The sequence below is a fragment of the Mizuhopecten yessoensis genome, unplaced genomic scaffold (assembly GCF_002113885.1).
Source record: "Mizuhopecten yessoensis strain PY_sf001 unplaced genomic scaffold, ASM211388v2 scaffold2971, whole genome shotgun sequence".
NCBI classification, from domain to species: Eukaryota; Metazoa; Mollusca; class Bivalvia; order Pectinida; family Pectinidae; genus Mizuhopecten; species Mizuhopecten yessoensis.
In genome coordinates, this window is record NW_018404811.1 from 85,530 (window position 1) to 99,733 (window position 14,204).

Here is a 14,204-nt window from a genome sequence, read left to right on the forward strand (position 1 = left end):
TGTGTGTGTGTGATGGATTTGGAGAAACATATTTACTTTTGACTGAAGCCTGTTTAAAACGGTACAGGACTGTGTGCTAAGTTTTCTTGCTAGGATATTTCATCATTTTTTTCTTACATCGATAAGTTTTCAGACAAACTGTCTTGCAAACTTCAGCTTCATTTTCTGTGCTCTATTCTTGTTTTGTAAGCTGATATCCTCTCTTACTGTTTTCTATTGTGTGGTTTCAAAAGACCAGACTTCATATTTGAGTTGCCCCATTTCCTTTGATGACAGGACGCAACCACTCATTCAAAAATGCTAAAAAAAAGATTGTATGATATTTTATTTAAGTTATATTATGAGGCCCCAAAGCAAGCTCGGGAACTGACAATAACTGACATGTTTATAACCAGATACAGAGAGGTCTAAATTCCCACATATTCCATCCTAACACAGCACCACCTGTCATCGCCGGGTCCCCAAACGTCACACTGACCACGCCCATAGCATCACAACAAGTTTTGACATGTAATGCGAGCGGTAATCCAGATCCCACTATTACCTGGTCCAAACCGACTTCCTGTCAGACCCTTATAGCCACTGGGAACTCTCATACACTAAACCCTATCACGTTTGGTGATGGAGGGAAATACACGTGTACAGCGACTAACGGAGCAGGAAACACTACCAGGGATTTTATATTGAAGATAAATGGTAATCAATTATGTAATGTAATGTTGAATGTACTCGAATGTTTGAAGGCTGATTTAGCGACCTGTATAGAACATCTCGTATGAGTCAAGCTTCGTCAATTTTTAAAGACAGAATGGGGACGAGTTTGAGATTATGTTGAATAGGTGGAAGTCGTGGAGAAGCACCACTATGTTGGTAATTGCATTGAGAAATGACGTAAAAAAGTTGACAGGTATTGTCTGCGATTGTTTGCCGTCTGCGATTGTTTGCCATGCAACATGTTTGTGATTAGTCGTTATAACGTGCAATAAAGTCTGTATTAGGTTGATATGTATCTCTTCGATGATTGGTTGACAGGAAACCTTAATTGTGATTTGGATCACCGTGACATGTGTGGGTGGGCGTCTGATACCTCCAACGCGGCGGACACGTGGCAATTCCACTCCGGGAACACAGCCTCGAGCAACACGGGGCCGAGCAACGACCACACAAAGGGCACAAGTAAGTCACCGATGTCCGGGGAAAATATTTCGTCTGGATGAGGTGATTTATTAGATACATGTACGAGATATCGTTCTTTGAAAACTATATTTATTACATTTTTGTCAGCCAAACATTTTAGGTTTTATTTCATACCTAGATAATACTACTATAATGATATAGCCAGTGTTTAAGCTGTAAATGGTCCTGTGTGTCTCGGTATGGTACTACAAGATAAAGCATAGATATTGGGTATCGAATAAAATGGAATTAATTTCCCCTGAGTAATGGCTCGTTTTGTTGAGGTAACTGCATGTTCGGAATGGTCTGAATCACTGTAAGTATACTTGTATCATGTGACCACATAATCACCGTACACTAATACATGTATCATGTGACATAATCACCGTCCACTGATACATGTATCATGTGATGACAGAATCAATGTACACTGATACATGTATCTTGTGATATCAGAATCAATGTACACTGATACATGTATCATGTGATGACAGAATCAATGTACACTGATACATGTATCATGTGACCACATACTCTCCGTACCCTGATACATGTATCATGTGACCACATATTCACCGTACACTGATACATGTATCATGTGACTGCATAATCACCGTACACTGATACATGTATCATGTGACTGCATAATCACCGTACACTGATACATGTATCATGTGACTGCATAATCACCGTACACTGATACATGTATCATGTGACTGCATAATCACCCTACACTGATACATGTATCATGTGACCACATACTCTCCGTACCCTGATACATGTATCATGTGACCACATATTCACCGTACACTGATACATGTATCATGTGACCACATACTCACCGTACCCTGATACATGTATCATGTGACCACATATTCACCGTACACTGATACATGTATCATGTGACTGCATAATCACCGTACACTGATACATGTATCATGTGACTGCATAATCACCGTACACTGATACATGTATCATGTGACTGCATAATCACCCTACACTGATACATGTATCATGTGACCACATAATCACCGTACACTAATACATGTATCATGTGACCACATAATCACCGTACACTGATACATGTATCATGTGACCACATACTCACCGTACCCTGATACATGTATCATGTGACCACATATTCACCGTACACTGATACATGTATCATGTGACTGCATAATCACCGTACACTGATACATGTATCATGTGACTGCATAATCACCGTACACTGATACATGTATCATGTGATGACAGAATCAATGTACACTGATACATGAATCTTGTGATGACAGAATCAATGTACACTTATACATGTATCATGTGACCACATAATCACCGTACACTGATACATGTATCATGTGACCACATAATCACCGTACACTGATACATGTTTCTTGTGATGACAGAATCAATGTACACTGATATATGTATCCTGAGCATCTCAATACCATTCAGTGTGATATAGCGATATGGCTGCCCCGAGACCCCCCAAACAATGGCAATTAACAAAACATGAGACAATAACATCGTATGAAGGTTGGCGACAGAACCTTGTGTATATTCTTTCACTGGACAAGAATTTTGTTCCTTTCCTGGAGGCAACATGGCAAAAGAAAACCGCTACAAACCTCCATAGGGGTTTCACTAATGATAACGACCCCATCCCGGCAGACCAGCGATTGACCGCCGCTCAGAAAAATGCCCACCTAGACCTAATGTTGGGGCAGATTGCCCATTTTTGCCCCGTCATCTCAAGAACCTCCATAGTAAAATGCTCACTTTCCTTATATGTTATCTGGCAAAAAAATCAGACGACATTACGGCTTCCTGTCCACCGGTGCTCACTTTCTAGATTTGTAGAGGATATCTTTACAGCCAGACGAAAGACCTAAGGATCTGTTCCAACGGCTTACAGCATCATTTTAGGACAATTTAATTTCTGCCAACTGCGGTGAAGCTGTTGAGGTAGACGAGGACCTTACTCCCACTCTGGATAACACCATTGTTGTCACATGGCACCAATTCGTTCATCCAGGCCTACCCATTCTTGTGAAGCAGAAATATGGTTCTAAGCTTCGTAACAAGTCACTCGCCTCCTTAAAGCCTGAAATTTCTCAGGCCCTCAATTATCTCCTCGATGAGCTCCGCTGTATAGAGGATACCAAGGCTATGCGTGTCAGCAACACATTCTCAAAGGGGTACAGTTTCAAGAGTAAGGACAGATCACGACAGAGACCCGCATTGTCATGCATCTTATGCAAAACAGCCAACCGACCCTATACCACACATGATCTCATAAATTGTCGCTTCCTTTCTGAACGTGACAGGAAGTCCATAAGTCGCTCGCGTCTTGTGACCGAGGGTGATGCCGAATCCTGTCACGAGGAAGAAAATAATGTCATAGACAGCATCGCTCAGTCTGTCAGCCAATGCAAAACCCTTTTCACGTGATGTCGTCGTTGACCCCGACTCCTGTTTAGACTCAACCACCCGCAATAGATTCAAGTCACTCCACACCGAGTTTGATGATGTTTTCAACCCCTCCATTTCCAAGTTTAACGGCGCGAGTGGACCTATCGAAGCTGTTGTGAATATGAGTCCAACTCTCCCTCCTCAGCGTAAAGGACGACTTCCCCAATACAACAGGGGCACCATGGAGGAGGTACAGGCAAAGTTTGATGGTTTGGAGTCAATGGGTGTCTTCGCTAATCCTGAGCAGGTCAATGTCCAGGTTGAATATCTCAACACCTCCTTTCTGGTACGGAAACCCAACGATGGAACCAGACTTGTTACTTAATTTGGTGAGGTTGCTCAGTACAGCAAGCCCCAACCTTCGCTAATGCCCAACGTTGATGGTGTTTTGCGCGAAATTGGTAAATGGAACCATTTGATCATTACTGACTTAGCTAAGGCCTTTTACCACATTCCTTTGGCAACGTCATCCATGAAGTACTGCGGCGTCGCTACTCCATTCAAGGGTATACGTGTGTACACTCGTTCCGCCATGGGCATGCCAGGATCTGAAACCTGTCTCGAAGAGCTCATGTCCGGATCCTTGGTAATCTCATCCAGGAAGGCTGTGTTGCCAAAATTGCTGACGACTTGTACATCGGTGGCCAGACCCATGAAGAGATTCTTCTCAATTGGCGACGTGTCCTTCTCTTACTACAAAAGAACACCCTTCGTTTGTCAGCGTCCAAGACTGTAGTTTGCCCGAAAAGGGCGGTTGTCCTAGGTTGGATTTGGTCCAATGGTACTCTACAGGCTATCCCTCACAAAGTGGCGGCTTTATCAACTACTGAACCCCCTGCTACTGTACAGGGCCTACGCTCATTTATGGGCGCATACAAAGTACTCAGTCGCGTGTTACCCAGATATGCAGACCTCCTCGACCCGTTAGATAAGGCTAGAGCTAGAAAAGAATCGAGGGAGAAAGTAGTATGGTCAGATGACCTCATTAACTCTTTCAAACGCGCTAAACATGCCTTGGGCAGTAACAAGGTCATAGATCTACCTCAGCCTGGTGACTCGCTATGGATCGTGACTGACGGCTCTGTCAAAAGCAGAGGAATAGGAGCCACTCTCTACATCCTCAGGAACGGCAAACTTCTGTTGGCCGGCTTCTTCAATTCCAAATTACGGAAGCATCAAGTATTATGGCTACCCTGCGAGATAGAGGTCTTGGACATTGGAGCTGCCATAATACATTTTTCTCCCTACATCATCAAAGCCTCGGGAACTACTCAGGTTCTGACGGACAGCAGACCATGTGTCAAGGCTTATGAAAAGCTGCAGCGGGGCGAGTTCTCTGCAAGTTCGAGGGTGACTTCCTTCCTATAGATCGTCAGTCGTTATGCTATACACCACCATATCGCAGGAATCACAAATCTCCCATCCGACTTTGCCAGCAGGAACCCCATCGAATGTCTCGACTCTTCATGTCAGGTTTGCAAGTTTATAGCAGAAATGGAAGATTCTGTCGTCCGCGATGTATCTGTGAATGATGTTCTTGAACTGACAATCCACATGCCGTTTACCATCCGCGCCGCATGGCTCGCAACGCAACATGAGTGTCCAGACTTACGACGCGTTCACTCTCAACTCAGACAACGTACTCGTCCTTCTAAGAAGGCCACCAAGATCCCTGATGTCAAGCGCTACCTCAGGGACGTTGTTAAAGCTTCCGATGACCTTCTTGTCGTTAGAGACTCTCAACCGTTCCAACCTACATGCGAACGTGTTGTTGTTTCACGCACGGCCCTTGACGGGTTATTGACAGCCTTGCATATCCGATTCAGCCACCCGTCAAAGTATCAGACTAAGCGCCTTTTCAATAGGTACTTCTTTGCCCTGGATGTTGACAAGGCCAATACATCTGTGTCTTCTGCCTGCCATTTCTGTCAGCCTGTAAAGCCTTTTACAAAGCACTTTCAGCCTCAGTCTTCCGTTGAGGCACCCACCTCAATCGGAGTGACATTTGCTGCGGACGTGATGCGTCGTTACCGTCAATACATTTTAGTTTTGAGAGAGACTGTGTCATCATACACATTAACCTCATTGATCCCTAGCGAGAAGCATGAGGATCTTCGAAACGTTCTCCTGATTATGTTCGCGGAGCTACGCTCATTATGCGACGGTGGCATTACCATTCGTGTTTATCAAGCTCCTGGCTTCTGTGCCCTCCAGAAAGACAAAATTCGTCTCTCCCATGGCATTCACCTTGAGATTGGAAGAGTGAAGAACACCAATAAGAGCCCAGTCGCGGAGCGTGCAGTAGAGGAACTTGGGTTGGATATTCTTCACCTATCCCCAGAGGGAGGCACTGTCTCGGCAGTCACTTTAGCCCTCGCCACTGCTCAGATGAATTCGCGGATTCGGCGTGATGGTCTCTATTCTCGCGAACTCTGGACTAAAAGAGACCAGCTTACTGGAGAGCAGTTACCTATCATCGATCGGCGGATCATCCACATACAGAGTTTGTCTCGCGAACAGACCAAGGTACCTAGTGCCAAAAGCAAAGCCGGTGGGACCATGAAAATACGCCATAGTAGTATTTCCGTCGGCGACTTAGTCTTTCTCATGTGTGATAAGAACAAAACCAAAGTACGCGAAAAATATCTTGTCGTTCACTTTGTCAATGATCATACGTGCCAGCTACGGAAGTTTACCAGTTCGCATGCAGTACCGTAGTAAGATGTACACCATACCCATGTCGCAGTGTTACCCAGTACTACCAACACTTCTTGTGCAGTCGCCTCAGGGACCCATCAGAGGTCAAGTATCAGATAAAACTTTTGACTCTGACTCTGACGATGACCCGTGTGGCTTAATTCCCCCAGTCCCTGCTCTGACATTTGGTCACCTGTCGTGTCCTCCTCAAATGCCCCCTACAGTTACTTCTCATCAGCCGCTACACCTGCAACCGGTCTTGCCAGTACCTCTTGTGTTGACTCAGCCTCCCGCGCCTGCACAGCCTCCTGTACCTGATGCTATCATCTCCGTTCCCGATACGGCTGATCCGATGACTTCTGTTCCGCAAAGTGTGCCAGAGTCTCCACTTCGTCGATCGACCCGCTCTCGTACTATTCCTTATTGACAAAACGAGGATTGGGACCTCAGCTGATGAAACCGTTGTGTGAACTGTGACTTTTTTTCAATACTATTATCATTTACTGACCTACTTTGTGTGTTATAAGTACATGTATAGACATGTTTTTTGCAAAGGACAGGTTAAGGGACAGGGACACTGCACCCTGTATTGAGTGTTCACCTTCTTCGTTTTCATACTTTGCCATTAATATAGGATTAGTTATTATCTCAAAAGGACATATTAGAGATAAAGACAATCACGCCAGTACGTTATTTTCTTTCTCTTATATCAAGCGGCCTCGCCACTGACTGAAATGCGGCCCCATGCTGGGCACTTCCTTTTCCGGCTTGATTCCATTTTGTTGTAACATGTGATTATTGTGCGTTGTGTTTCATAAAGTCTTTACCATCAGAACACGGTGTCATTCCTTATTGGCGCACGGGTCCACGTGAACTTGGTATTAGGCTGACTTTGGGAATACATTTGGTTGTAAGCTTCGAAATAAAACTATTGACCCTAGATAATCCTTGGAACGATACACTCTTAACTTTTTATAGTCATTATGTCTTTCTTAGATACGTTCCTTATTCTCTCTATTGATTGGTTAAGTTTGGCTTCATTTGTTCAACGTCCTATCAACAGCTTAGGTCACTGTATGACGTGCCCCCATGTGTGTTGTGTCACTGTAGGACGTGCCCCCATGTGTGTTGTGTCACTGTATGACGTGCCCCCATGTGTGTTGTGTCACTGTATGACGTGCCCCCATGTGTGTTGGGTCACTGTAGGACGTGCCCCCATGTGTGTTGCGTCACTGTAGGACGTGCCACCATGTGTGTTGTGTCCCTGTAGGACGTGCCCCCATGTGTGTTGTGTCACCGTAGGACGTGCCCCATGTGTGTTGTGTCACTGTGGGACGTGCCACCATGTGTGTTGTGTCACTGTAGGCAGGGCCCCCATGTGTGTTGTGTCACTGTAGGACGTTCCCCCATGTGTGTTGTGTCACTGTCGGACGTGCCCCAATGTGTGTTGTGCCACTGTAGGACGTGCCCCATGTGTGTTGTGTAACTGTAGGACGTGCCCCCTTGTGTGTTGTGTCACTGTAGGACGTGCCCCATGGGTGTTGTGTCACTGTAGGACGTGCCACCATGTGTGTTGTGTCCCTGTAGGACGTGCCCCCATGTGTGTTGTGTCACCGTAGGACGTACCCCATGTGTGTTGTGTCACTGTAGGACGTGTCCCCATGTGTGTTGTGTCACTGTAGGACGTGCCTCATGTGTGTTGTGTCACTGTAGGACGTGCCCCATGGGTGTTGTGTCACTGTAGGACGTGCCCCCATGGGTGTTGTGTCACTGTAGGACGTGCCCCCATGGGTGTTGTGTCACTGTAGGACGTGCCCCAATGTGTGTTGTGTCACTGTAGGACGTGCCCCATGGGTGTTGTGTCACTGTAGGACGTGCCACCATGTGGGTTGTGTTACTGTAGGACGTGCCCCCATGTGTGTTGTGTCCCTGTAGGACGTGCCCCCATGTGTGTTGTGTCACTGTGGGACGTGCCACCATGTGTGTTGTGTCACTGTAGGCAGGGCCCCCATGTGTGTTGTGTCACTGTAGGACGTACCCCATGTGTGGTGTGTGACTGTAGGACGTGCCCCCATGTGTGTTGTGTGTTGTGTCACTGTAGGACGTGCCCCCATGGGTGTTGTGTCACTGTAGGACGTGCCCCCATGCGTGTTGTGTCACTGTAGGACGTGCCACCATGTGGGTTGTGTTACTGTAGGACGTGCCCCCATGTGTGTTGTGTGTTGTGTCACTGTAGGACGTGCCCCATGGGTGTTGTGTCACTGTAGGACGTGCCCCAATGTGTGTTGTGTCACTGTAGGACGTGCCCCCATGGGTGTTGTGTCACTGTAGGACGTGCCACCATGGGTGTTGTGTCACTGTAGGAAGTGCCCCCATGCGTGTTGTGTCACTGTAGGACGTGCCACCATGTGTGTTGTGTCACTGTAGGACGTGCCACCATGTGTGTTGTGTATGCGTGGTTGTGTGTGAGTGCCGGAGGCAGGGTATGGTGACACAATTGCCTCCTTGTACATGTACATGGTGGCCAACGCCAAAACCCACTTTATTTAGTATTTGTTACATTTTGAAACAAAAACGATGATAATATTGCTGCATGAAACGAAGTGCGGGAAATAGTAGCGTAACATTTGACGTCATTTTTTTTTAATTGGTGTCACGTTTAACATCAAGACTAATTGCATTTTAAATTGGTTCTACGTACCGATTGGAAACTCGATCGGGTAATTTTGTTCTAATGGAAAATCCTATACAGCAGAGATATACTAATAAACGCTACCGTCGCTTACTCCGTATCCGGAACAGTAAACAGAACGTCCTATTGTGATTGACAAGTGCTGGAAGTGATATCTTTACTAGTGAGGATATAGGGGAGAGGGAATGGTTCCCTTGAATACCACTTCACAAGTAAAATACGTATTCTGTATTCAACAACAACAACAACAACAAATAATAAGATCAATAATAACTTTTGTATCTGTTGCGAGCAAGAAATGAGAATGCATCAACACAGATGATGACATCGTGCTTCACAACAAAGCTGCGCCTCGTATTTAATTTCCAACTCAAAATTTACCGGTTTCTGCTACTATTCCGCTAATATTTGGTAAGAGATAAGTGTACGAAATGTTAGAAATGGCATTGTAAGAAACATATTTGAATGCATGCAGCCAATATATGCACCCTCCCCCCTTAAATAAAGAACAACATATATCATTGCCTTTTAGGTGTCTCACTGTTTACTGTGTTATGACATTCGTCCGTTTGGGGTTGCTATGGTACTGTTTGTTTATATGGGTGTATATGCGAACGAGTGTACTAAGAAACGATCTAGACGGCTTCAAACAACGAAAATAAATATCCACGAATATTGAATGTTGTACAGTAGAAGAACACTTTTGATTGAACAATACCAAAAGTGATAGTTTTTCCGCGTGGCAAATCTCACTTCTGATTTCCATTTGTCCTAGTGTAAAACGATTTGTTTTATGATGTTGTTAGGAGTCAATATCTCATTGGCGAAAATGAAATGAAATGATGCAGTAAATGCAGCTGATGCAAGTTTTCATTAAGCGTGATAGTTCCTGTATTTTTCATTTGAAAAGCTATAGGATATGCTATTCGACAGGAAATCGTTAAATATTCACATTATATTGACGGTATGTGCAAAGGTGTATTGTGGGTTTATGCTCTACATGGAGGCATTGGTGTGTAATTATATCATGATTCATTATTGCTATCTATCTACATATTATATAGGCAATGGTTTATACCTATACCTGGAGGCGTCCGGTAAAGCCCCTAACGCTACAGTGGTCCTCATGTCGCCTACCCTCCCAGCACTGAATGATGTCTGTCTGAAGTTCTGGTACAACATGAATGGATTGGAGATTGGTGGTCTGAACGTTTACACTAAGGTAGGAGGTGACTAGTGTCTTGTTGATTTACACCAAATTAAGGGGAAGTAACACTGGAACATCAACACCAAATCAAGGGGAGGTAACACTGGTACATCTACACCAAAATAAGGGGCGCTAACACTGGAACATCCACACCAAAGTAAGGGGCGATAACATTTGTACATCGACATCAAAGTAAGAGGCGCTAACACTGGTACATTTACAACAAAGTGAGGGGGGCTAGTACTGGTACATCTACATCACAGTAAGGGGAAGTAACACTGGTATACCTACACCAAAGTAAGGAACTTTAACACTGGTTCATCTTCACCAAAGTAAGGGGCGCTAACACTGATACATCTACACCAGAGTAAGGGGAGGTAACACTGGTACATCTACACCAAAATAAGGGGCGCTAACACTGGTACATCTACACCAAAGTAAGGGGCGCTAACACTGGTACATCCACACCAAAGTAACTGGCGCTAACACTGATACATCTACACCAAAGTAAGGGGAGGTAACACTGGTATATCTACACCAGAGTAAGGGGCGATAACACTGGTACATCTACACCAAAGTAAGGGGCGCTAACACTGGTACATCTACACCAAAGTAAGGGGCGCTAACACTGGTACACACTGGTACATCTACACCAAAGTAACTGGCGCTAACACTGGTACATCTACACCAAAGTAACTGGCGCTAACATTGGTACATATTCACTGAAGTTAAGGTTAGCGTGGATGGTCAATATATGAGAGGATCATTATCACAAGTCCGATTTTTTTATGTTTGAGCATTATCACCAAAAAGAAAAAGACAAAAATAATATACTTATCCTTATTGGCTTCTTTCTATAGGGCCCTGAAAACACCAACAATTACGTATTGGAGGATTTCTCAATATTCCATCAAAATATAAAGGTCAAACTGTTCTACTTTTTCTATTAACAGTATATTTTTCATTCGTTCTTCATGGTCTATTCACTTGAGATGTATAAATGTACATTTCATTGAAAACATTCAGGTGTGTCCATCAGAATTTCTGTTCAATCTTATGTTTATGGTAACTTTGGTGCTCGATGAGATTTCCTGTTCAATTCTGATATTTCTGGTCAATTTTTCATAATTTAGCATTTTCCCAACCCTGATCTTTTGATTTACACACAGGTAATTTCAAAAGCAACTAAAGTTCATATACAAATAAATAACAATAATATACAACATTTATATAGCGCCCTATTTAATTTGTAAAATTAATCTGAAGCGCTTTACATCATATGCATAATAGAAATAGTTATGATTGTGAAACATAAACAAAGGTTTACAATCACTTTTATACATTTAAGCAAGCAATGTGCACATAATTGAACAAATAAAGGGTGGTGTTTACATTACGTCTTTGCAGAGAATCTTAAATGCAGACGTGAAAAGGTGAGTTTTGATGTCCCTCTTGAATTTGGCCAGGGTATTTGACTTTCTAAAAGCATATGGTAAGCTATTCCACAACGTAGCCGAAACCCTCCCAAAGCATCTGTTTCCGTAGGTCACAGTACGAGATTTTGTGACACACAACAAAGATTCTGACTCCGACCGCCGTGATCGTGACGGCTGATACAGGGTAACAAGCTCCTGTAGGTACAGATGAGCTGTTCCAATTAGTGCCTTGTATGTGTACACCTACATTTTGTGCTGCGACCTGTATCGTACAGGTAACCAGTGCAATAAATATAGCACAGGTTTTCCTGATTAAGCATGTTGGCGTTCATCCAGATACTGATATCTGTCGGACAAGCTTCAAAATTTTCTGAAACTGTATCCCAACTGTACTGTGATTTGATTATAATGTAAATTTGTGTGTCATCAGTATAGCAGTGATAGTGAAGACTATGGCGACGACAAATCTCTCCAATCGGTTTGGAGTACAAACAGTATTTTCGGGGTCCTAACACCGACCCCTGAGGATCCCCGAAATCTATCACTTTGTCATGTGAGGTGGTTGATCCGATGGCAGCAGACTTTCGTCTTTCACTCAGATCAGACTGTATCCAGCGTGGTACGGTATCAGTCACTCCATATCGGTACTTTCATTCATAAAACGATTAAAGCTGTTGTGTTATATGTGTTCCAATGATAAGTTTGCGAGTTGGTCAAGTTTACCTCCTGATTATTGATGGTCATAAATATTTGCTTACTTTACAACCCAATTTTCAATTGAACAAATGTCATTATCGCAGTGACACCATCAGCCGTCTGGATCCCTGTCATGTCACAGCAAAACACAAGAGTACTCAGTGTATTCTGTTCTTGAATGATCTCTCCTGAATTTCGTTTGGAATATGATTATTGCTGGATTGGGCAATACACAAGTATTGTCAGATTGATTGGATGTCATGAGTTCGGCGGTCATGAGTTTGAATCTCATTACGGTTCTGTTTCTACTGTAAAGTTGCAATTTTATTTATCCTCCTTATGCAGGAGATTAACAGTAAATAGAATTAAAGAAAGGCTTACATATGTACATTCTGTATGTAAACATCATTAGTATCTTATCATGTGACAGAATATTGGTCCCTCCATCAAACGAAGTGACTAGTACCTCTGTAACATCAGACAAATATGTTACAGCTTGATCCCAAATATTGGATGCGGACTTTGTAATTGCATAGAGCAGCTATCTGTAAAATGCCATTGAAACAAGCTGTTTCGAGTCAACCATTACATGGAATAGGTGTTACACGTTACTGCCTCTTCTCTCATGTTTACTTCTACCTCTTTCTCATATGTGGTTCAATATGTCATGTTTGTTATAGCAGTTAGAAGATGCTCCTCCTCTCACAAATGTCTTCATCAGTCTTGTTTAGTTCTAGTCATTTGGTTGGATGTTATTTGCCAGTTTGATGGTGATAATCTTTTTGACATATTCAGCTGAAAGTAAATTATTGGATCACACGGAAGCTTAATGACACAGTCTTCAAAACAGTGATTATTAGATGTCCTTTTTATTAATGTGTTTTTGTTAAAGCAAACGTAATTGTACCATTAGAAGATAAGTATTTATATAAAACATATCAGATTTTTAATGACATTTTATGTTAAGAGAAAACTCGTACATGTCTAACCATTTAGTTCATTATAGCTAGTTGTTCATCATAAACAAGATTTGAAGATACCTGTCCATTAACATGTATTACCATGGAACAGGAACCCATTGGGTTGTTTTCACATATTGGCACGCTACAACCCTGCGGGTCGGGGTGGAAGTTAGAGGAAGATTTATTTTGGTCTTGTTTTTGTTCCAATGTACAAGGCACAATAGCAAATCACAAATTCTGCAGGTTGTTTTTTTCTCGATCCCCGAACTGTGGAAGTGACAACATGTAGGAGGCATACCTTTATGTGACACCTTTTAAACGTATAGCATTTACGTCTACTTACTTAAATAATATTTTAAAATTTCTATAAGAAATTACATTGGTTTTCCAATGTCGGAAAGTGAAATTGGTAGCTATTTTTCATTTCGAATAATAAACAACATTACAACTTATTTTTTCTATTATTCATTTCTGATCCTGATGCTGTATTTTTATTGTAGGATTGCCAAGGTGTTAAATCGAACATCATTTCTTACGTTGGCGACAAGGGTGACATATGGCAACAGAGTTGTTCAAAAATCCTTCCGCTGAGTTATGAGTACAACCTATACATAGAGGGCGTTGTAGGCACTGGTTTTCGTGGAGATATTGCTATCGACGACATTAAATTATCAGCAGGAAGCTGTGGATGTTCCTCCAGTACCTCCGGTAAGTACTTCCAGGCTGTTCCTCCAGTACCTCGGGTAGGTACTTTCAGGCTGTTCCTCCAGTATCTCCGGTTGGTACTTTCAGGCTGTTCCTCCAGTACCTCCGGTAAGTACTTCCAGGCTGTTCCTCCAGTACCTCCGGTAAGTACTTCCAGGCTG

General features: G+C 43.2%; 1 protein-coding gene across 2 annotated transcripts in view; it reads left to right on the plus strand.

Annotated features, from left to right (window-relative positions):
* Window positions 1–14,204, plus strand: part of LOC110446731 (MAM and LDL-receptor class A domain-containing protein 1-like) — a 38,216-nt gene that overhangs the window by 15,167 nt on the left and 8,845 nt on the right. For both annotated transcript variants that reach the window (XM_021492016.1, XM_021492017.1), the window contains exons 11-14: window positions 439–696; window positions 1,033–1,176; window positions 10,102–10,259; window positions 13,839–14,046. In XM_021492016.1, the coding sequence (XP_021347691.1) occupies window positions 439–696; window positions 1,033–1,176; window positions 10,102–10,259; window positions 13,839–14,046 (768 nt within the window). The remainder of the gene's footprint in view (window positions 1–438; window positions 697–1,032; window positions 1,177–10,101; window positions 10,260–13,838; window positions 14,047–14,204) is intronic.